The following is a 25,648-nucleotide window of genomic DNA, read 5'->3' on the forward strand; positions in this document are numbered from 1 at the left end:
TGGCACATCACCACAGCTATGAGCAGGAAACATAACATGCTTTAGCTGTACCCAATTTTTCAATGTGGATACAGGACATGATATTGTGCACAAAAGGAAAAGCCCTTGGGAAGCATGGAAATACAACCTGATTTGGTTTACACAAACCAAGGAACAGAGACAGAGGTCCCATGGAAGTTAGGAATAATGTCAAAAATATGCCAGCAAGAAAATATTCTCCAGGGAAAAAAATACAAACCCCTTCACATACTTAAGTTTGCTTATAATGTACCAAACAACACACAAAAGAACTCACAACTACATTTAAAATAATGAATAACTGATATTTTGAACTTACATATGACGTAATAATCTTTGTTCTTCTGAAATTCCAGGCCCCAGAGATTAGGACTGAACTCTTGAAACTTGATGGTAAACTTAACATCTTGATCTGGCTTGGCACAGTTGAGTAGAGGTGTATTGTCCTTTTTAATAGCACAGCTATCTGCTTGGTCTTTATCAACCATGTAGACCTTATAATATTCATACTGGCCAACAGTTTTAGAGTCCACCTTTGGGCATATAATATCCAGTTTGTCTCCTATCTGTGGATATAGTACCAATCCTTGTCCAGGAAGGAATCTAAAACAGAAAAAAAAGGAGGGGGGGGAAAATAGAGAGAGAGAAAAAGGGAAAATGTGAGACACTTGATAAAATCTCATCCAGAAAAGTAGCAATTTCAGCGGACAGAAAGGAACAAACACACAGTTTCCAAAACCAAAATGGGAGTGTAAGCAAATCGGATATTAATATTTTGGGCCTGACTCAATTTAGTATCAACAATATGTTTATTTAGATCCTGGAAATTACAGATGGTTTGAGTATTACAGTTCTTATCCCAGTTTTGGGAACTCTAGTACGTTTTTCGTCTCTGGCAGGCGTTGTTTTTTCTTTTACATTTGGTCATTTACAGCAGCTAGTACAACATCTGATGGGCTACAATCCTGTTTTTCTGCTTTGGTAACATTTCTGCTATTCTTGCACATATTTTTCTAATTTTGGACATGGGAGAATTACAAGAATAATCTTTCAACTCTCCTGAGCAGCCATGTGGGAAAAGAAACATCTTAAACTTTAAGAGTTAACAACATATTAAGATGCTGATTGAGGTTCCTGGTATAACACAAAGAAATATCATTCACTCATCAGGAACACGCTTACAGACCTGAGGTGGACAGAGATCTACTTGATCAAAAGACCACACATGTTTCTGATAAAACACTCTTCAAAAGAGCACGACCACTACACTACAATGATTCCTTGTCTTTATAAATTCCACTATTACCATCATTATTTTAGCTCTTTTTTTTTGGTTTTTTTTTTCTTGTGGTACAAGTGAAACATGAATGTGCTTTTGCCTCCGTATAGATGAAGAACTCTTGCACAAACTGGCAGTGAGCTTTCATGTTTGGGGCTAGACTCAATATTGTATCCTTCCTACTGGTGTTAATAGGTAAACTTCACCACTTCTTCACAAAGGAAAAAACATAAATAATTACTTACAGTACCGATTCATTCACAAAATGTGGGACCTTGTTCTCACAAGGACAAAAGCCACAGCAGGTTTGTTTGTTTCTTTTCTTTTTTTCTCCTTAAGATATATTTGTTCCAATTAAGGCCAAGAAGTGCGTGTTTTAGAACTACAGCCAATGACTCAACATCCTCAAATGCACAGACCTAAAAGCCTGACTTTCTTTCCCCTTTCTCCTGCCTGCCAGCCTTTTCCAAAGGTCTTCTTTAATGGAGAAACGGCCTTAGAAAAACCAACTGAAACAATTGCTGCCTAATGAACACCCTTCCACAAGTGTTTAAATAGCACATGTAGTAAATCTAGCTTATTCACAGGCAGCCTTCCTGAAAACTTTAATTGAGTACTAAGGCCCAAACAGAACAAAGCTGTAGGCGTCAGTGACCTCCAGCCTCTAGCTTGGCTAAGGGAGCCCACCAGCACACAGTAGTACTGGGAGAGTACTTACTAAATTAGAGAAAAGGATGATGCAACGCCCCAAATTTTGAATCCGTCATTTACAACTGCTTGCTCCCACACAATGTGAGTTTATGATCTGCGCTAATTGAGCAGGATTATTTTCACTCACAACGCTTGTGTAAGAATTATATTTGTTGTGAAGCAGCACATAGCAGGACAAAGACATGTAATTACAGATTTAGGGAAAAAGAACAATGAAATGTTATGGTGACAAAAGCGACTGTTGATGTATAAATCACTGTGTTCTTTTGTGTTGTGCAGTGTAATTTCCAGTCTACAGAAACTAGGCTTGGCCACGGCTGTTCAAACAGAGGTGCACTGGAGACAGGATGAAGTTGCGCCTCTTGCTCTAGCTCTCGGACACGCCATAGGGATGAGGTGACTACCACTTCCAAAAAGCAGAAATGATGAAACAAATGGAAAAGTGGAAATGCATCCTCCTCAGAGTCACAAGCTTGTTGAGGGACAGTGAGGGAGAGGCCAGTTCTGCAAGGGCACCAAGAAAATGGGGAGTGGAAGACCCCAGCCAGCAAATGTTCCCAAGGGAGCAGCATGGATGTTGGCTCAGGCTCTTCTCAGGGATCATGGCCAACCGGTCAAAGGGACAGAGTTTCTGAGCTAATCTCTGCCACCTGTGACTGACTCTACCACTTCATCTGACGACAGTCCCATTTAACTTGACTCCTGTGTAGCAGTGTTGTACCAGAAAGATGAAAATAATTCATATTCTCCCATTTGAATACCAGGAAAAAGGCTGGTCACTGTATGATCCCACCGCTGCAAATATTTCTTCTTGCCAGTAATTCTTATTCACGTAATGGGAATGTGTAATATGAAACACATGACATTTCACAGGAATGGATCTTTGTTTTTAAATTAATCACTTCAGATTCTCATGCATAATAAATAAGTTCATAGTTAGACATGTGCTCCTCTGTCATATCAATAACATGACCTAAAAGCTGCCATGAAAAGCAAGAAAACACTGATTCCCATTTTAGAATTTTTTGTGTGTGTATATATGTGCATGTAATGAAGTGCAGCAATACGCATTCTCCATGCAAACTCTGAGTGCAAACACGATGGGTTCAGAGATAGCGTGCCAGGCAATCCTCAGAAACAGCTACCAGAAAGTACACTTGTGTGCCTTGGTTAAGTAGCCAGGAATTGCCCTATAAAAAGTAAAGGACAGAACCACCCCCAACAGACAGCTAAAACACATTTTACAAGGGCTTTAAACAGACACACTCGTTAGACTTTATGGCAGGGGAATATTCTCTCTATGGCTCTGAAGTCTCTACAGTTTGAGAACTAAACTCAGCAAATCTCTTTTCACTTGAGTTTCTGAACTTGTAGGATCTAATGCTGATGAGTTTATGAAAGAAAAAAGGCTGAAAATGAAGGGATTAATCTGAGAACTTGATTACATTGAATTTTTTTCCAGTTTGAGGTTTTGACCATGACCTTTGTGAGAAAGGTATTTTTCCATTTTACTTTCCTTATTTTATTACAACAATAAAGAACAAATACGGATGGAGACAATAAAAACGTTTCACCTCATGCATTTCAGTTTGACCAAAAAATTTACAGTGGCCAATTAGAAGTAGGAATGATTATTACCCTTGCATTTGTGTAATACTTTTGCTACTATATTTTCATAAAGGCTTTATATAAATGATTTGCTAAGTAAATTTTTGTGAAGCTATTTATTAGATGTCAGGAGGATTAGGATTACTGGTCTATGATCCTATTTTTGAAAATGTTGTATCTAAAAAAAAAAAAAAGATAATATACATTCAGCCTTGGTAAAGGTTAACAAAAACTTCAGGATTAATAATATATCTTTATTTCTGCTACTGTTGATGTAGCTTTAAACATTCTGGGATAGCATCAACACTTACGAAATGTTTGCAGGATGGCATCTATAAAAATAAAGTTAATAAACTGGCTTTAGAAGTCTGAATGGAATGTGCCTTCAACTAATTAAAAAGCTTCCCCCCAAACTATAATAAGGATGAAGCATGAGGTTTTCAGAATCCTGTCACTGATGCCAAAGAGACTGTGTTACTCCAATGGTTGCTTGGCCCACTGACACACTCCTTGAGCAGTCAGGATAGTAACAGCACTGTAACCATTGCTTCCTATAAGAAGCTAACTTGACATACCAATATAGACCCCTGTACATCAAGAGAAACTGAGGAGAAAAGCTCAGCTTGTTTCACAACTTATTTCTGTCAGCAGTCAGATATAGTGAGGCTAGAGCATTCGAAGAATCTTTCTCACAATTAATAATCCTAGTACTTACTGTGAGAAACCACAGGAAAGTATATTAAGTACAGTAAAAGCTGTACAACGAAATTCATGAACTTTCTGTCTGGTGCTTTTGGATACAGAGGCCATTATTTCTGTCAGTCCAATACTGGTGTTTTGTAGGTGACATTTGACATCTGTGCAAAGCTCATGGATATGAATCCCTCCCACGCGTCCAACTAGTCATGCAGCTTATCAAATAACAGCAACATGCAGAGTTCCCAAACCTTTTTAAAAGCAAGTATTACATTAGGCCAAAAATTCACATGACGTGCAGAAAATAGCAACAGTGTAGTCCATTCCCCACTCCCATCAATGTTACAATGATTTTCTATGCCATGCTTATTTTAAGACCTGGCACTGGCACTCATGTACCCTCACTGGTCAAAGAAATCCCAGAGAAGTTGAAGTTAAATTTGATTTTGAAATTTTACAAGAAATAAAACTTAAATTATTCACAGCTTCTAATTTCTTAAGAATCTATTTCTCATTTACAGAAACTTAACATATTCAACTGTAAAAAGATTACGAAGTTTTCCTTAATGATAACCACTCAAAACTGTCTAATTTCATAATAGCACATTCTAAAAAAAATAAGAACTTTACCTGTCAGCACTATTTTCACTGAGAATATTCTGCTATTCCTTACTACAGACATTTCTGAAACTGTAGAATTATCAACAGATAAAATTCTTAGAGAAATAAATTCTTAAAGAGATTTTAATCAGTACTGACTGATGTAACAAATGTGTTGTCACTTTTCTCCCACCTTACAAAACTAAACACACACACATTATAAATATATACATGCACACTTTATTTTAACTCTAACCTAGTAATTACAAAGTAAAATTTTGCAATTTTAGAAAGCATGTTACTGCTTGTTAAAAGTCTTGTATATTTAACTAAGGAAACATTGCCGAATTTCTGTGCTTTAATACCTTACCTGAACTAATTGGTGTAGGCAGTTAGCTTTAAATTAATGTAACAAAAATAACCCTAAAAACGTGAACAATCAAGACACTTCTTAAAATGCAGCCCGAAACCCTCTGTTCAGGAATCCTAGCCGCTTAACTTTATGAAGTTTAACTACCAGTCTGACTATAAAGTTATTCACTGAAAAGTTTTATTAAGGAAATGTCATGAATACTAATAACACAGTATGGGACTCCGTTACTTGTAGAAGTGAAAACTGAAACAGAATACAAAATAGAATTCCACATACAAGTCCTTACTGTTTAAAAAGAACAGTTATTAATTGTATACATCTTCATCACATGGTTTTTGAGCAAATAACAATATTCATATTTTTAATATCATTTTGTCAACAGGAGAAATATTTAAGCAAGGAAAGAGTCTAACCAGCTTGATGCAAAGCAAATAAAAGTTACAGGAAAAGGTCCTAGTGATGTCAATCAAGTAGCAGTGGGCTAATCACAGCCTGCTGAATGAGATGAAAACCAGTTTATTGATTCCTGAAGGCTTTGAACTTAAAATAAAAAAAAAAAGCTTTAGTTTCTGTCATATTCAACACCGTATGAAAAGATATGCTATGTGGATATAAGGAATACACTCAGCCATAAGCCTAAAATGATTTTTTTGTAGAAGTAGGGATTTTATAGGACTGATCTCACTCTTGTTTAAATGGATTAAGTAAATGTGAATTCAATGGGAAGAGGATCAGAAAATGCTATGAAACAAACAGAAAAAACAGCTTCATCAAAAAAAAGATTAATGTTGAATCTCTGTTTCAAAATGGGTAAGGAATTTAGTTAAAAAGAAAGGTACTACACTTATGTGAAGTCTCCATAAGAAAAATTACCATAGTTCGACACCGCAATATGACAGACAAATGAAACTTTGAAAACAAAAGTTGTACAGTATTTCATATAATCACAATTCTTGTAAGTTAGTTTTGGAAGCTACTTTTCTTTGCCACTGCAGTAATAATTATTAAGTACTTTAATACTATACCAAAGTTTTACAGAACGTGCTAAACAGGCATGGCTTTGAATTTAAATAAATTTTGAGAAGCTTAATATTCTGACCTTTATTTATACATAATACTTTTCCATGCAGTTAATGAAACTATTCATGTAAGCAATAGTTACTTGCAGTAATAGGCCTTGCAGGGTAAAAAGCTAAATGGAATTCAAACAAATAAATAAAAAAAATCCAAGTATATTCCTGGCCATCCCTTAAGATCTTTAATGATAAGTACTACATTATACAAAGTCAGATTGTAAAACACCATAACACAAGTTTCTAAAGCTGCAGCTCTTCTATTTATCATTTTCATTGGAAGGGAAGAACTTCTTTTCAGCGTTCACACTCTCCTGCAATAAAACCTGCAGCAAGCACAGAAAGGCTTTGGAACAGTCCCTTGAAACTGTAGCTCATCTCCATCCTAGGGTCTGAAGTACCTCCTTGTCCTCCTTCCTTCTTATCTCCAAAGGACTCAATCTTCTTTGGGACTACAGGGGCAGGAATGCTTGCAGTGTACTGAAACAAAGGAATGCTCGAGAGCTTATTTTGTTTGAACCACCGCCCTGGGCAAGGAGACTACCACATAGCTGCCATCACAGAAACGTGGTGGGATGACTTGTATAACTGGACTGCAGCTATGGTGGGGTATAAACTCTTCAGGCGGGATAGGAAGGGTAGGAGAGGTGGCAGGGTAGCCCTCTATGTTAGAGAGAGCTTCGATAGCCTAGAGCTTGATTATGCTGATGACAGGATCGAGTGCCTGTGGGTTTAGATCAGAGGAGCCCACAAGAAGGCAGATATTGAGATGGGATTCTGTTATAGACCACCCAGCCAAGAAGAGGCAGCTGATGAGCTCTTCTATGAACAACTGGGAGTCGTCTCAAGATTGCTACCTCTTGTCCTTGTGGGAGACTTCAATCTTCTGGATGTCTGCTGGAAGTACAATGCAGCAGAAAGGAAGCGGTCTAGGAGGTTCCTGGAGTGCGTGGAAGACAACTTCCTCACCCAGCTGGTGAGTGACCCAACAAGGGAAGGCGCCCTCCTGGACCTGCTGTTCGTGTACAGAGAAGGCCTTGTGGGGGATGTGACGGTTGGAGGACTAGCAGAACAGTCACATTAAACTTCCAGAGGGCAGACTATAGACTGTTTAGAAGGCTGGTTGGCAAAGTCCCATGGGAGACAGTCCTTAAGGGCAAGGGAGCCCACGAGGGCTAGGTGCTCCTCAAAAAGGAAATCCTAGCAGCTCAGGCGAAAGCCATCCCCATGTTCTGGAAAAGGAGCCGGCGGGATAAAAAACCAGCTTGGTTGAGTAGGGAGATCTTGAGGGATGTAAAAAAGAAGAGGAATGTTTATGAGCTTTGGAAGAAGGGACAGGCATCTTGGGTGGAATACAGAGAGGAAGTGAGATCATGCAGAGAAAAAATCAGTAGGGGTAAGGCCCAACTAGAAACCAGATTGGCCAAATCTGTGAAAGATAACAAAAAATCTTTCTATAAATACATTAACAATAAAAGGAGAACCAGTGAGAATATTCAGTCCCTATTGGGATACAAATGGAACAACTGTGACAAAGGATGAGGACAAGACTGAGGTACTTAATGCCTTCTTTGCCTCAGTCTTTAATTGTAAAGAAAGTTGTTCCCTCTGTGTACACACCCAGGAGTTAGAGGAGCAGAACAAAGCTCTCATGATCCAAGAGGAGGCGGTTAGAGACTTGCTTGCCCAGCTAGACACCCACAAGTCTATGGGGCCGGATGGGATCCACCCAAGAGTATTGAAGGAGCTGGCAGATGTGCTTGTCAAACCCCTTTCCATCATCTTCCAACAGTCCTGGAAGCCTGGGGAAGTTCCACTTGATTGGAGGCTGGCTGATGTGGTGCCCACCTACAAGAAGAGTAGTCACAGGGAGGATCCAGGGAACTACAGGCCTGTCAGTCTGACCTCAGTGCTGGGAAAAGTCATGGAACAGGTGATCTTAAGTGCCATCATGAAGCACATGCAAGAGAACCAGGTGATCAGGCCCAGTCAACATGGGTTCACAAAAGGCAGGTCTTGCCTAACTAACCTGATCGCCTTCTATGACAGTGACCCGCCTACTGGATGAGGGAAAGCCTGTGGATATGATCTTCTTGGACTTCAGTAAAGCCTTTGACACAGTTTCTCACAGCATTCTGCTTGAGAAACTGTCAGCCTCTGGCTGGACAGGCGCACACTCTCCTGGGTGGAAAACTGGTTGGATGGCCGGGCCCAGAGAGTGGTGGGAAATGGTGAGAAATCCAGCTGGAGGCCAGTGACAAGTGGGGTTCCCCAGGGCTCAGTGCTGGGTCCAGCCCTGTTCAGTGTCTTTATCAATGACCTGGATGAAGGCATCGAGTGCACCCTTAGCAAGTTTGCAGACGACACTAAGCTGGGTGGAAGTGTTGATCTGCTGGAGGGTAGGGAGGCTCTGCAAAGGGATCTGAACAGGCTGGACCGCTGGGCAGAGTCCAATGGGATGAGGTTTAACAAGGCCAAATGCCGGGTCCTGCACTTGGGGCACAACAACCCTATGCAGTGCTACAGACTAGGAGAAATCTGGCTGGAAAGCTGCCTGGAGGAGAGGGACCTGGGGGTGTTGGTTGACAGCGACTGAACATGAGCCAGCAGTGTGCCCAGGTGGCAAAGAAGGCCAATGGCATCTTGGCTTGGATCAGAAACGGCGTGACCAGCAGGTCCAGGGAGGTTATTCTCCCACTGTACTCAGCACTGGTGAGACCGCTCCTCGAATCCTGTGTTCAGTTCTGGGCCCCTCACCACAAGAAGGATGTTGAGGCTCTGGAGCGAGTCCAGAGAAGAGCAACAAAGCCGGTGAGGGGGCTGGAGAGCAGGTCTTACAAGGAGCGAGGAGCGGCTGAGGGAACTAGGGTTGTTTAGCCTGGAGGAAAGAAGGCTGAGGGGAGACCTCATTGCTCTACCTGAAAAGGGGTTGTAGAGAGGAGGGAGCTGGCCTCTTCTCCCAAGTGACAGGGGACAGGACAAGAGGGAACGGCCTCAAGCTCCGCCAGGGGAGGTTTAGACTGGACATTAGGAAAAAATTTTTCACAGAAAGGGTGATTGGGCACTGGAACAGGCTGCCCAGGGAGGTGGTTGAGTCACCTTCCCTGGAGGTGTTTAAGGCACGGGTGGATGAAGTGCTAAGGGGCATGGTTTAGTGTTTGATAGGAATGGTTGGACTCTATGATCCTGTGGGTCTTTTCCAACCTAGTGATTCTGTGGTTTTGAGATTCTGTGTGTCTCAAGTAGCCATGCAAATGCATGCTGTTCTTGTTGCCTCTTCCTAGACTATTCTTAGTGAAATCAGTTGCAAAACTTCACCCGACTTCAGCAGGGCAAGACAATGCAATATGTTTACCACTGAAATCTTAATAAGCTACACAAGAATGATTCTGCATAATTATGTTTCTCAGAATTTTAAGGGGCATCTATGTATTTTTAGCTGTTTTATTTATTAATTCATCACACTACCTTTTGCAAAATACTTTCAGAAAGCATTTAAAATACAAGAAAGGCATACAATAAGGATAGGCTGATAGTGCATACAATTCTCCCCAAATAAAACATTTTTTTGCATGGACCTGCATGACGTGACAGTCAAATTGTACCATCATATCACAGTCCTAAAGACACAGAGCTCCCACTGTACAGAGACACACCCACATACACCATCCCTCTTCAAACACGTCACAAAACGCCCTGACCTGTCTCCTTGAAAGATGTGTCATGACCTTCCTTCACCAAATAACTTTTGTGACTACTGCTGTTGCAGAGGCACACTCACTTTTTCGCTTCTGCTCAGCATACGACAGTCACAAGCCTAAAAGTGCCTTGAACTTGACAGAGCACAAAACCTGCCACTAAGACACGATATTTGGCAAGAACTGTACCCCTTTCACCCTTCCATATAAAGATGGTCATCTGCATCCCAGAACCAAACACCTTTATTGGAGAAGCTCTCTCTAAGAGAAAATCTAGTTCCTTGAAAGCTCTGACGTGCCAGGTTACGTATGTGATCTTACTCCATGGAAACACCGGTGCAGACCCTCCCTTGGGGCTACACCAGTCCTGGACTCTGCAATTCCTGTCCAGGGGGTCATGGCATCTCAGGGTGACCATGATCCCGGAGGTGCTGAGTCCGCTCTCCCAGGCCCACCCTGCCAACCATACGCAGCGCCCTGCCTTCATCCCCCTCCAGCGCACAGCTGCCAGAAGGGTTTTGTTGCAAGACAGCATATCTTTTTCAACTGAACACCACCTTTGCCTGCAAGAGATGGTTTAGTTTTGCTGGAAAGCTGCCCTTTCCCTTGCTGCTTGACTCTTGCTGACGGAACAAGGCAAAAAAAACCCACTTACATAACTAAAACCTTCAGACCAACTTGTGCTTTACCACTCCAACCTCAGCATAAATCCAGGATGCAAAAATGGATGCAGTTTCTCTGCCTTAGAAAAACGCTCTGAAAGCAAACACCTATCTGTTTGCTTTTTCCTCTACAATGGGAAATAAGATCTGGGGTTTTTGCACAAGAACATGCAGCTGGCTTAGAACATTTACCACATGGGCAAGTCTTGAAATGCTGAACAAATGTATGATTTGACTTTTTATTAAAGTTGACGAAGGAATTTTTTCTAAAACTATAGATTTTATATTCAGTTTTCATACATGACCTCCACATAAAGCACTATTAATAGCAATTAACTTTTTGTATTATTGTGTGGAAAGCAGTTACCGCTCTGCTAGAAGTACTTAAAGCACTAGAGAATTCTGATCCATTTACTAAATCAATTCTGATTACCACAAAAGAACCGCTAATATGCTTCAGGACAGTCTTCTAACTAAGGAAATAAAAAAGGATGGGTATGACCAATGTTCTATTTTAAACTGTATTATATTAACATTTCATCAGCATTCACAGAAATATGAGCCCTCACAATAGTGCTAGACTTACTTAGCTTCAGCAAATAGGGAATCACTCCTCAAATCATTGCACGCTCTCTCTCTCTCTTGCACAAGCACGGAAACACACACAGGCACATTCTCATTTTTATTGCATTTCTGCAGAAACATGCTTCTACACAGAGTTCGAAAACTGCAAGTGGCTGCAGTAGCAGGCAATCTGTATAAATGGCTTATTCTGAGGAATTTCTGAAAGAGAAAACACTCAGTAGGTGCATTGTAATTAGCTGCTCTTTCTAGTTACCTCTTAACAAATGATGCATGCGGGTCTGGATGAGAGCCCAACTCTTGACCCATGCCACCGCTACACACTTTAGTACTTCAAGCAGAAACCCCTAGCCTCAGCATTCTTTTCATTTTGTTTTTCCAGAAACACGGTGCTGGTAATGCACAACATGAGAACCAGACACGATGAGCAAAGTTGGAATTCTTTCAGAAGTGCTTCGTATAACTATGTCCTAAATATATCTGAGGAAAGCTTCCTGCCTTCGATTCCTTCCAAATATATAACATATTTCAGGACTGGGTTAAAGGACAGAACATGGAAATAAGCACAGCAAACTTTGTTCCCACAATATTTAACGATACACTTTGGCGACATTTGTAAGCCTTTCAAAAAGAAGATATTCATGTGATCTTTATTCTAAATGAGGGAGACTGTAAGCCTGTTGAGAAAGGCAAGTTTTGCCACAAAAAAAATACTCTTAAAAAAAAAATATTTTTTTGGATAGCACTTTACTGCCCCCTTTTGCACTTTAACATCAGAACAGGTTTCAACAAGAACACAACGTCTGAAAAACACTGTGAAGATCTGGGGTAAAACGGCAGGGCAACACGTTTCCACAGTACTAGACCATCAGGCAGTGCTTTAGGGACATCTTCCACAAGCCTACAATCTAAACAAATAGAACATCTAGCTTTCATTGTCCCTAATCTTCCATGAAAGAGATCAGTAATGGATGGGTTTAAATCACCATGTTCCATTTTAATCTGCATGTATATGGGCAACTGAGAAAGAAGGGGATATTGCTCATTAAGACTAGTTGTCCCTCTAGCACAATTTTCTAAAGCAAAGATCATCTGCAACTTAAATTTGGTTTTATTCATCAGGAATAAAAGAATGACAAAGGGCTTTCCAGTCTGAGGCCATTCATGTGTTAGCAATCCCTTAACTGAAAGAATGGGTGTATCCTTCAGAAGACTACTTCACAAACTAGCAGGCAAGAATATTTTCATGAAAGGTGAAGACAAGAAGCCTAGACATTCAAATCCCCTGCAAGCCTAGAGGCACAAACCCGTTCTGCAACTCTGCACTGCAATTACAGTCAGTACAGAATCCATGTACGTCTGCATGTGTCCATATGTATCTACAAAAGGTAATAAATCCACAGCATAGTGGCCAGTTATTTACAAAATACTAACTCATTATGACAGAGCCAGAGGGGGACTCATCCTGCCCCAACTCTCAACTTCCATTTGACAAAGTCCATGTTCTGCTATGTACACTTATATTTAAACTTAATCCATTTTCCTCTGTCATCCTACAATTACAATACAAGTCACAATAATATTAAATTTCACTGCCTACAGCATTGCACAGTTGAACCATTAACTGTAATGAAAACTGACTCCCTTTGATATTAACAGTGGTGTTTTCTCTCATTTGCTGGCCATGAAATACAGGAAGAGACCAATATTGTTTTAATTAAAGAATTGTTCAAAATATGCTACTGGGAATATTAAAGTAGTCCTTTGCTCTCGCAGCAAAGATAATCAGGTGTTTATATGGTTTGGATATTTGAAAAAATAATAAAAAAAAAATCTGTGCCATGAATTCAGCATAACACAAAACTACTCTTCTACTTGACTTCTGCTCCCAGAGGCGGGGTGTGCCAAACCCAAGAAAGATGGCACTTTGTTGAAAAAATACAGTGCAGTAGTTAGCATGGAACCCAAACCCAAACCATGTGTGCTTCTTATACAAGTCACTAAAGTCTTTGCTTTTAAAAAGCTAACAGAAAGCAGCTGGCATTTGCCAAAGAACTACTTTTCAAAAAGGGCACTATAAATCACAAGAAAGAAACAATAAAACCAGACTGTTCTTTCACTATGCTATTCTGTGCCCTTCTGGACCATTTCTGTTACAGGAACAAATCTAATAGTAGCCACAATACAAGGATACCAACCATTGTTTGTAATCTTCTTTCTCATAACTACAATTTGTTCGCACCTGTACAGTCTTGTTCCAAGACATGCTCCAAGCAGTCTATAAAAGAGGGCAGGGACTGTCTTGTTACTTGATGAGACATTAATAATCGGTGATTATACCTCAAATTCAAAGAAAAAAATTCAGCTGCTTTGCAGTTGTTGGAAAATTTATTATTGCATACCATTTGCCTGCATAAGTAAACACTGGAAGTAGAACAAGTTGTTAGCCCACAACTTTTCCTGAAAGTTATGCCAGTAACAGCATTGTATAACAAACCAAATCTATTTTGGCAAATCATTGTTATGCAGAGATTTTCAGAATTCAGTTACAACTCTCTATCAGCCCTATACCACATCCTTTTTTGTCTTTATGTTACATAAAGACAGTTTTCAGGTAAGAGAAAATGACATTCAACAGAAATCCAAATGGGAGATCTACAATCAGTTTGAACTTGCTTCTCACATTAAACTTTAGCCACTCATGAACACAGAAATCCTACATTCTTCAATTAAATACAAACTTTTCTGAATTTTGACTGACTTCCAGAGGCAGAATAAAACTGGGCAGCCACTGAAACCTCCAAGGCAGTAGTAATATCTGCGTGTCTGAGCCTCTCACATTAAACAAAAGTGACATTAGAGTTGTTAAAAAAACTCTAGATTAGAGTTGTTAAAAAACCTCTAGATAGGACATCCCTGCCCTGGGTGGAAGAGTCCATCATCAGAGGGGTTCAGCAGTCGGCTGGAGACAACAGGAGCTCCAGACACTCCATTTTAACCCACTGACCGCCAGCAAACTTCACAAAAAGTAAGACTTGTTTAAACTGCAGACAGGGCTGTAGCTTTGGAGATCATTTTCCGATACAAGAAAAGAAAAAGTAACAAAGCTTCAGAAAGATCTGTATTTGTCCAACCCCAAAAACCTTTTCACTCTGGCCTTAGTTCAAGACAGCTCATGCTTAAATTCATCCCGCTTCAGCAAAAATACTCAGCATTCAGCACACGCTTAATGTGAGCTTTTCTGAGTAAGGATGGTTTCCTGAGTCAGGCCCTAAAAACACAGAGAAATTTTGCTCGCCTTGCTCTCACACACCATAAGCAATAAATTTATGAAGATATAGCTTTTGTTTTACTTCAAAAAGTGCCTGGAAACTGCCTGATAAGAAGAAGAAGGAGGAACAATGATTACCACTAAAAATCGTCTCTAGTAATCTTGCCTGCCAATGCGACCTTCCCTGTTCAGCTAATCTAACTAGCTTAGAAATACTTTGGAAAAAGAACACCCCCAAAAACCTAAAGGTCAAGTGTTGTGCAGTGATTAAGTTAGGCTGCTTCTGAACTAAACTGAAATTAATTAAACGTGAAGAAAGCAACTGAAGTGTGGACAGTGAATGCTATGGGATTGCAAATCCTCAAAAGGAGTCAAGATGTTCCCAAATCCAAATTTATACATTTATCCAGTCAGGTATAGAAACCAACTGCTGCTCAGGCAGTAGGTAAGCAGATGGCAAGCACCAGCAAAAATGAAAATGTGACACGATGCACCACTCAAAGAATCAGAAGCACGGTTATGTGTGCTTTCACCAGTGCTCGCTGCATAGGTTCCTTAAACAAACTGCTTCAAACTTGCAGAACATCAAAAGCCAGATGGGCCTTCCTGAATGAATCCACAGGCAAGGAGCCAGCATTCCCGTTTGCTGCAGAAATAGGCCTGGACTTGATTTGAGTCTTCTCAGCTCTGACAGGCTGAAGTCTGGCAGAACTCACAATCAAAAATAAAATCACATTCAATTGCAACTGGGCTTTAACTAATAACAATACATTTTAAATCCCTCTTATTAGCTTTAACATGCACTTGCATTTACACTGCACTGTTCACCTTTCCTACTGTTATTGTCTAGTTTGGGTACCTAAGTAAACGCACTATTCAAACAGAAGCTAACATTAACAGTGGGAAATAACTTGCAGCATCAGAGATTTTTCAGCCTAATGCATCCCTCCACCATCAAACCTATCCTCCCATGTAAGACAAGCCATGTAACTTCTCATTTTCTGTTGATAGGTGTAAAACCTGATTATCCTTTCAAGCGTACACAGGTCCGAATCCTACTAAAAGTTTTGTAAATCCCATTTTAGCCATTAAATACATTTTAAAAGAACACTATAGGTGGAAAAACCCATCTTATGGTTATGTATGTGCCATATATCAGGAATGATTCACCTAGCAACATAATCCTCCACCAGCCTTTATCTTTTTTGGCTTGGAACCTACGTTTAAAACCAGTAGAAAGCATAGACTATTACATCAAAGTTTAAATCAACTGCATTATAATTACCATGCTGATACCGCAATAAACACTGGGTGTTGGCTGGCCAGGATTGCCAAAAAAGATAGAGGTCCTGCCCTTATTCCCTCTCTCTGACAATGTATATAATCACTTCAAAGGAAAATCCTCTGCATCACAGTTAACAGGAAAAGAAATAATCTAGTTGTTCTGTTTCCTCAAGTAAAATTATATTATTTTGCTCATTAGAAGAAAATTCAAATTTTGCCTATACTGAAAAAGAAACCCCCACAATTATAATGAAAAGCCCTTGCAGGCGAAGGTAAGACGGAAATCACTGAAGGTATTTTCATGAAGTTGAAGAGCAAGGCAGAAACCTTGAATGTGTTTATCTACTTACAACTAGAAATATAAAATAGTAAATGAGATTTTCAAGAACGGAACTTAAAAGTATTGTAATTCTACATTTAAGTCTGCTTGAAGACTTTCAAAAATCAGGCTAAGGTTAAATGTGAATTTAAAAGAAAAAAATAATAAAAAAGCAAACAAAAACAAAACTGAGGGAACTCGTGTGTGTATGGTTTACAGCTTCAGTTTTGAAGATCCAGCTGTCCTTGAGAGCAGAAGAGCAACGGCAAAACTGGTTTTTTGTTCTGCCATTTTGCTTTCATACTTGGCTTCCAGAAACACATTGACTGCAACGTGCTTATTTTCTCAAAGTCTCTCCACTGTTTTGAGTTTGGGTTGGGGTTTGGGTTTTTTTTGTTTGTTTGGTTTGGTTTTTTTCTCCACACTTAGGGGACCAAAGTGTAAATTGCCAAACCTCTGTGTCTTAAACACACCTTCGAGTTAATGCGTGTCAGTGAAAACTATTTCAGAGGAGAGGAACCTGCAGAGAATTCCGCATAAGAACAGGGAGACCTGGCATGCACTACCCAGGATGCCCTCCATAAAGAATTACCCACTCCTTTCTGTGTCCTGCCAAACCTACCAGGCCTTATCTGGTACATTTCTGAAATGTGACATGACAGGCAGGTTCGAAAGCTAAATGTTGGATAATGGTGGGCAAACAAAGGACATCGGTCTTTGCATTATTTCTTTAATTACTTTAACCCTTGTTCGAACAGAAAGCATAAGGCCAGAGTAATTCAGCTTCTCTCTTTGTCATTTGCCTGCCATAAATATGCACCAGTCTGCATTTGAAAAGCTGAAGGAGGCCGCAAGCTTGCTGGACATTTATCATGCTCTGTTCCCCGTTAACAAGCAAATACTTTAGTTGAATGGCCCATTAGCAATCATTGTCAAATGCAGAATGCAAGGTGCTTGGATGTGACCGGCCTGTAAATTAGATGAGGGTGCCCCTGCGCTTTGGAGAATTTCAGCAAATGAATCGGATCTTTTGATATAGATTTGTGAAGGTTAAGCTGCAAGAGAGGAAACGTATCAGAGCACTCCAGGCCCCGTATATTCTGCCAAACTGTTCAGCTCCCTATATGCACTTGTTTATTTTTCATTTGTTAAATCACATCAGCATCAGCAGTTTGACAGTTTGGGGCTTGGAGTTCCATTTTCAGCCAGAATTGTGAAGCTTTTCAGCTTACTATGCGGTAGGATGAGAATGATAAATTCAAGCATGTAATTAACATCTTTATAAATACCCCAGAAAATGGGGAAAAAAAATCCACCCAAAACTTAAAAAGTGTCCAAGCCACTGCCAAACAAGCAGCATGAATTCCATTTTGCCGAGCTCATCCCAGGCTCCTTCCCACTAAAGAAAGACACAACTGTTATTGTAGGCTTCAGTGTTTTTTCCCCCCTTATGTCTAGACTCTGCCTAACAAATGCAGAGTGGTTTCTTTTCCCACTTAGCAGACAAATGAGCAGGCAATAAAGTAAATATTTCTCGTTTGAATCGTACCCCCGATGTGCAATGTAATGCTGACTTTAAGTTGTGGGTGTTTACGGTTGTCAGCTGGGTAGAAAAGAGTCTTAACTATTGGGAGGGCTTTTTAAGAGAAAAAAGCAAGAAAAAAAAAATCCCAGTAGCTGTACTACAAGTATTTTACTACCTTCACAGCTGCAGATCGCTTAAAATAAATGACAAAACAATGGCTAAATTGTCTGCCGGCTAAACTCAAGGGGCTGACTGCAAACTCATCCCAATAATTTCAAGTTGGGGCTGAGAAGGGGGTGGGTAGGCAGACGCTTATCTCGTTCTTCTCTAGATTTCAACCCGGCTTTGGGAAATAAATACCACCTAGAGACTAAGCCAGACCAATTCGGTTATCTGCAGCTTTCTTGCTAAATAAGAATGGATGCTGGTTTGTTTGTGGGGTTTTATTTCTTTTGTATTTCTGCAGGATGAGAAACACAAGAGATGTTGGAGTATCACCTGGCTAAGGCACAGAGAATGCACCGTGTTTATCTTTGCTGCTCCCATGGAGTGTGTGATGGAGACCGCAGCCCGAAACACAGCTGAAATCAGAAGGTCTCTGTTTTCTTTCCAGATAGCCTCAATCCTACCTATTCCCTCTGCTCTCTGTTCCTTGCCAGCATGCTCCTACCTAAAGCCCAAACAGATTAAGGCAACAAACCTCAAGTGCAGCTAATTCTGAAGAAAGGTTGCTGCTAGGGCATGAGTTAAAAAGGAAAACCTCCTACACCTAACGACTGCAGCCATCTCAATTTTTAATCGGTCCCATGTCAGCAGAAAGCAGTAAATGAAGTCTATCTTTACCATGCTATAAGCCACCAATGAGCAAGAACTGAGCAGCTTTTCTTTACTGCTTTAACCATCCCAAGCCACAAGTAGGCCTTTCATACTTTCTAATCCTGGCCTCCAAGTTTTGTGTGGTTCTCACATAATACCTTACAGCCCCGAGCAAGACCCTTAGTTTCTAACACCCCTTTCAGAGACGTGTCATTTCTAACATCAAGCTAATCTATATGTTGCCATGGCATCACCCTTTATCTGCCTTTACATCTTATGAACTGCATGGATTTACCACATTATTTTTATCTGAAAGACAGAAAATGGTGGTTTTATTGCCATACAATCAGATTACTGCTGCTAGTTTCTCTATGCCTTTTTACCATACTTCAATCAAAAGGGATCAGTTTCTTTATACTCTGCCCTTGATTTACATTACATCTGTAAAGACCTAGTCTGGGTTGTAATCCCCTTATTAACTATGACCAGGGTTGATTTGCCTAAAAATAAAAGCAAATTGTGTCAGACCTTTTCACTTTGTTTTTGATTCGGAACTACAAAATGGATTACTAAAGAAATCTTCAGAGTTCACACGGCTGGTATAGTACTGAATTTAAAATGAGAATTAAACAAGTTAAACATGGGAGCTGTGTCAACGGTTTACATTTTCCATCATGGGAGAAAGGCTGAACTGCATTTGTCTTTGTGTTCTCTGGCTTTAAAGAGACAATGAAGCCACAGGAGTTTTTCCAAGCTCTTCTAACACTGTCCATTTGCCATCCTCCCTTCCACTGCTTTTCAAGCAACACCACCCCCCACCCTTCACCCTCATTGCTCCCTTCCCACCCCCCAAAAAAAACTCCCCTCCCTCAAGACAATGCGTTCTAGTGAAACGTCTATATTCTATGGTACTGCATATTTTAATCAAAATATTTCAAGCAGTTGAACATTCCTATTTAAGTTTCCACAACACCTCACAAAGAGTGAGCTCATAGGCAAATCCATGTAGATGTATGATAAATGACCAGAAAAACAGGTTTCTTTATGTCAGCAGCCAAGGCAGGCAGACATTAAGAACACATGAATAACATTTTAATCACTATTTTTTTCTCAGAAGAGCACTTTCTTCTCATTTGCAACAAGCAATTTCAAGTATGGCAGGTTGCACGACACTGGAAGACCAGATACTCCAATAACAGGAAAAAAATAAACACAAACCAAAAAAAAGCAACCCTGGCTCTGGCTGCTGCGCAGGGCTGAAAGGCCTGTCTCTGCCAGTGTGTCATAGCAATCACCTCAAGTTCTCCGTTGACTCCCCTTTACAGGAACCTTGGCCTAATTTGTGATGATCCCAAGTGTCACGCCTAAAGCAATGTGATATCCTCGCAATAAAACAGGAAAGAAAAAAAAAAAAAAAAAAGAGGGAGGCATTCCGGTGTGTGTGGGAAGATGGGAGAATTTAAGTGATTTTTAGCTTGACTTTTAGTCATAGCTTTTCTAAACGTAATTACTTCATTAAACGAAGTAAAATAACGTAGCACAGCTTACAGATAACATGCTTTAAGATAATTACTATAAATAATATAGCAATTATACTCCACATATAAAAGGCTGGGGAAAATAATCAGCTCAGGAATTCGGCCTTCAGTTTGTTCTAAATTCATTTTGCTAATTCACTCGTGCTTCTGAGACCTGGCTACAAATGCTAGAGATATCAACTGGACTGGAAGCCACCACTCACTCTTCATATTAGCATGCCAAGCGTCAACAGCTATGTTTTGGGTACAATTTAGGAGCATGTGTTTAAATCATTTTAACTTTCCACTCCTATTCCTTCAGCTTGAAGCTGTAATTGCTGAGGTTAGAAAGTGCAGTTCCATGACACAGAACTCCCAAATAAATTCTTGTCTAGCCAAGAGGCTCCCAAACATGTTGCGAGATATCGTTTTAGCAAGCTCTTTGTGCTCCGGCTGGCTCGCCTGTCCTGTGAAACAAGGGCTGTCCATTACCTACAGTTTATCATCCTGACAAAATGTGAGGAATGTGGATGTGAAAGCACTAACAATTCCACCCCTGGTGCTTTCTCCTTTTTTCCCCCTCTATATTAAAACCGACAAGATTAACCCAAATGCAAACTGCAGAGCATAGTTCAAGGGGCTATTCAATGGGTAGTGAATGTGCATTTGTTTACCTAAAAAAAATAAGAATTTCAGATACAATGAGAAGCAGACTAGTCTATATGCTACTGAATAGACCATTTAACAGGGTCATCAATTGTAGTTTATTTTATCAGTTTCTGACACGCTAGCATTCATTCAGAGGTGGACTGTGTAATATCCCATGCATAACTGGTTATCAGACAGAGAGAAAAGCTGCTCTATAATTTAACTTAAGCACCACTTGCAAGGATAACCTTCCACATGTCACTAAGCAGAACTGCTCTGCTCACCCGCCTATAGCACTGGGGGAATAGCGTCACTTAAGACACACAAGGAATGTTTTTTTTGAATGAGATTTCTCTACCGTCTGACTAAAAGGCACCTCATAACACTACGTGCTGTCCTGTGTGCAAGAGGCAGTGCTGAGCCCTTAGTGAGGTGAAACTGAGGTAATCCACGCTATCTATATACACTGTTTACCTTGGCAGAAACAACACAGGCAGAAAGTTCCCCATTAAAATGTGTCAACAGGAGTTAAGTCTACAGAGTAATTTTTCCTGTGTTTTCAAGACCATGAGATATATAGTTCTTCAGATGAGAAGTCTAAAGTCTACTAAAACCATCTACAACAATGATGTTTAACCTCCCAAGCAATAAAGTCACAGGTATAATTATTTGGTGTGTCACTTAAACACATCTCTCATGATCTGGCTGAGGCAATGAAAGCCGATCACCGAAAAGGGAAAGAGGGGAAAACAGGTGAGGGAGCTCTGCATTTAAACAGCTACTGCATGCTCTCCACCGCAGCCACCTGCTAGAAATTATAACCTCTAAACTCCAGTGCAAAGCCAATTCAGTTTATATGTTCACCTTAACCTAAAATTTATTATTTCATACTTTATATTAACCTGACTAACAACTTCTCCCAGCATTTAATTGCCTACTTGTTCAGTAGATTTATGCGTTGAGGCTTTCAATAGAGTTAAATGCATAGGTTTCCTGAATACATTACCCAGCACCAAAGATAGTTATTATTTCAGACCTAGAAAGGAGCGTTATTATTATCCTATGCCAAGATCCATTTAGCAGCATACTTCTGGAGCTAACATTCAGCTTGAATCCTGAGCGAAGACAACCTCGTCTAAGGAAAATTATTCAATATCCTTCAGGCAAACAATTGTGACAAGAATTAGTAAGAAATCCTGCTCAGAGAAGTGGAGCTGCCTCACCGGCAGCAATATCAGTAATGCATTCGTAAGCTTCCTCAAACTCCGGGCCTCCAAGTGGCCTATAAATCACTAGCCCCAGCAATTGAAAAGACTAATTTTAATAGTGTACTTCTTCACTGTGGTGATTAAGCCTCAATGAATCACTCAAGAAAACTCAATTACATCAACAGCAGAACCTATTTTTAAGCACGCATTTATGTTGAAAAAGTAATTAGATATTATCATTAGATCTACCATTAACAACATTTAAACCTTTTTTGTAATCAAATAGTTTAGAATTAGCCAAATGGAAACACAACTTGTATTTGATAAAGGAAGCATATCCCCGGGGTCTGTAAGATGGGATAAGGTTGAATTCAGCTGCTTGGATACTTTCATTTCACTGATGGCTAATAAAAGCTATCAAGGTAAGTTGAAAAAAGGGAAAGCAGGTTGGAGCTGGCAAAGGAGAGGCCAGAGCAGCGGGCTCTTATGCATTGGAAGAGTGACCTCTGTAGGCGTAAACCCATCAAGGGCTGGGGCTGCAGAAGCCTTCCCCTTCCTCCGAGGCTGAGCCGAGCCCCTTTTCCACCAGCACAGCAGGCCCACTAATGCAATGCAAACCCGGCTCGTAGCCTTTGGCTTTTGAGAACTCAAATAGCATTATAAAGCCCGGTTTATAACCGGCCAGGTCACTTTATTATCAGATGTTATGTCGTACCTTTCTTAAGCCAAAGAAAAGCTTTAGCTGTGTAGCATCATAAAAGTGCCGAGCCAGAGGCTGGAGCTAAACTTTGGTTTATTTTAACTGGCTTCCCACCTGCTGCATATATAAAATGATCATTTGTCACGCAATGCTGGGAATAAAAGCACTGAACTGAGCAGTCCGCACCATTCCTGTTGGTTTCCTTTTCTTAAAGGAACATCATAAAAGTTTTTCTAAAAAAAAATAATAAAAAAATCTTACAGATACAGCAAATATGTCCATTATTGAAAAATACTGTCAGAAATATGCAGCCAGTTTTTCCTTCAGTGGGAACAATGGTAGATAATGACTGTAATAATGCAAGGCAACTTCATACAAACTTGATATGTTACTTCTAATTCAAACTTTAAAGTCTTCACCAGACTCTTGGAGATCTTGTCATCTAAGCAGAATTAATCCCTGATCGAGGAAATACTCCGTCCTTCTTGCCTCATCACCACTTAACATTTCCTTTAAAAAGTCCCCCGGGAAAACAAAACATGCTCTTACTGGACTTAATGGGAAATTCTAAATTCAATTAACACAGCGCCTATGGTTTGCTTGTAAAAGTACATAACTGAACATGTAGCATGAGTTGAAAAAATATTTTAACCCGTTTCTGGTATAAAACTCTCCAAACTAATTACTGATTACTTCTTCCCGGTGTGATTTTAAAAATACTGGCTTTAATCAGAAAAGTTCAAAGGATTTCACAACAGAAGAACGCAAACCTATTTTGCTTGTCAAAGATGAAAGGGGACAAAAAGAAGTTAAAATAGTTTCCCATCACTTGGCTCAGATTTCTCTTTAGAAAGACACTTTCCAAAAAATTCCTCTTCCCAACAGCAATAGTTTTGTACTTTTAAGTAAAGAAGGATTTCAAACGATATGCTTCTATACTAAAGAGTGTGCTTTGATAGTGAAGTCCTGGGAACGCATGTACTTTTTCGCCTGGGTTTGTTAATGAAGAATGACACTAAATGGTTGTGTGATGGGTAATGCTTAGTTCATTACTCACTGACATGTGCCTCGATACCATCAACTCCACAACCAAATTTAGCCCTGTTATAAGCAGATGTAACTTCGCTGGAGTCAATGGGATGAGTTTGCATCTGCAGACGGAGAAGTTGAAGAGTATCACCCCTTCCTGGCCGCGCAGCCCGGCCCCGAGGAGGCGGCGGCTCCGCTCCCCGCCCGCAGCTTCCAGCCCCGCGGCTTCCAGCCCCGCGCCGCCGCCCCTCGCCCGACCCCGCTCCGCCGGGCTCCCCCCGCCCTCCCGGGACCGAGCGGCGGCGGGGCGACTCCCCCGGGACGCGGACCACCCGCCCCGGGAGAAGTCCGGGTCCTGCAGCCGCCGCTCGCCGCGACCCCCGTCCCCGTGGCCGAAGATGCGGCACCATCCGCCCCCTCCATCCCCACGCCCCCACCCCCCCACCTCCAGGCAGCGGGAGCGGGCTGGAAACTTACTTAGGGTTGGAAGAATTCCAGTATATGGGGTCTAAAACGATGGACCTCGCCAGCGCGGTTCTGCATAAAACCATCGCGACTCCCCAGCAGTACTTCCAGCCGGAGGCGTCTCGCCTCCGCGCTGCTGCCATGGTCGCGGGCGGCACCGAGTCCCCCCCCGGCGTTTCGCCAACTCCGCCGCGCGGCTCCCCCGCACCTGAGCGGCAGCAGCAGGGTGAGCGCCCGGTATCCCAACAGCTGGGAAGGAAGAACTAAAAAAAAAATAAAAATAAATAATAATAAAAAAAAAAATCACACGCGAAGGGTTGACGATGCGCTTGGCAAGAGCAGCCGGCGGATCTACTGAGTCATGGATGCCACTGGCATGTAGGCAATTCTCCTGCGAGGTCAGATCCAAGCTACCTCCGAAGTAACAGCAGCAGCGACAACAACAACAGGGAAAAAAAAAAAAGCGCAAACGCCTCAGTCTTTCCTTTTACTGGGGGTCTCCCGGCTGCGTTGGAAGATGCCGCTCAAAGTGCCAACTCCCATTTGGATCCAGTGCGCCATACACGTTCACAGTGTCTAAGGCCCGCGTGAAAAGGAGTGAAAAAAAAAAAAAAAGAAACGGTGGTGGGAGAAATAAAAGGGTTGGAGGAAAGGGACGCAGCTTCGGCAGCAGGAGGCTCCTCGTCGTGCGTGTCTCTCACCGCTCCCTGCCGCTCGCAATCCGCACAGGCACCAGCCCGGGTTGTTTCGGGGAGCTCTGAAGCGATCGCGAGTCAATAAATCCACTCCGAGAGTCAGCTCCCCGGGTCCCGGGGAGGCGCATCCGCAGGGCTCCGGCGTCCCCGGGGGTGGCACCACTGTCCTTGTCACCGGCAAACACCCGGAGGAGCAGGTAAAGAGGACGAAAGCAGTAATAATAAAAATTAAAGAAAAACAAAACAGGAGGCGGGCGGGGGGGGGGGGGGGGGGGTCGCAGCGTCAAAACGCGTGTCTCTCTCCCGTTGCGAGATCCGCAGTGCGCGCCGCGACGGCAGCAGGAGGAAGAGGGACGCCGGGCGTGGGACTCGCGCAGCCCAACGCGGAGAAGGGAAGGAGAGAGGAGGAGGAGCGGCTCCGGCCGCTTCCCACCGCGGCGCCTTCGACGATGCAGGCACTCCAGCCGCAGCCCAGTCCCCGGCTCGGGAGCGCCGCGCCGCCGTAAGCCCTATAAGCGCGGCCCCCCGCCCCGCCGCCGCCGCTCATAGGGCCGCCGCGCCGCCGCCGCGCTGGTTGGGCGCCGCGCGTGTCACTTAAGCGCCGCGGCGGGCGGGGCCGCGCCGAGCAGCGCCGGCAGGTAACACCCCGCCGGCCTGCGGGCTCGGAGCCGCGCCGGGGCTGGACCGCGCGGGGCGAAGAAATAAAAAGAAATAAAACACACGCACACAGAAAAAAAAAAATAAAAAAAAAATGAGCGCGGTTTTTTTTTTTTTTCTGTCAAGTACGCCGGGGAGCGGCAGCAGCGTGGGGGGACGGGGAGCTCCCCTGCGCCTCCCCCGCTTCCACCGCCGCGGGTCTGACCCGCTCGCT

The 25,648-nt window shown here is 41.9% G+C and overlaps 1 protein-coding gene across 1 annotated transcript in view; it reads right to left on the reverse strand.

Annotated features, from left to right (window-relative positions):
• The window catches only part of EFNB2 (ephrin B2), a 46,227-nt gene extending 21,249 nt beyond the window's left edge, over positions 1-24,978 (reverse strand). Inside the window, exons 1-2 of the mRNA XM_069879400.1 lie at positions 24,095-24,978; positions 338-621 (exon numbers count right to left, since the gene is read on the reverse strand). Of these exons, the coding sequence (XP_069735501.1) occupies positions 338-621; positions 24,095-24,225 (415 nt within the window). The 5' untranslated portion in view covers positions 24,226-24,978. The remainder of the gene's footprint in view (positions 1-337; positions 622-24,094) is intronic.
• Between the last annotated feature and the right edge of the window lie 670 nt (positions 24,979-25,648).

This window comes from Phaenicophaeus curvirostris, chromosome 1 (assembly GCF_032191515.1).
Source record: "Phaenicophaeus curvirostris isolate KB17595 chromosome 1, BPBGC_Pcur_1.0, whole genome shotgun sequence".
NCBI lineage: Eukaryota > Metazoa > Chordata > Aves > Cuculiformes > Cuculidae > Phaenicophaeus > Phaenicophaeus curvirostris.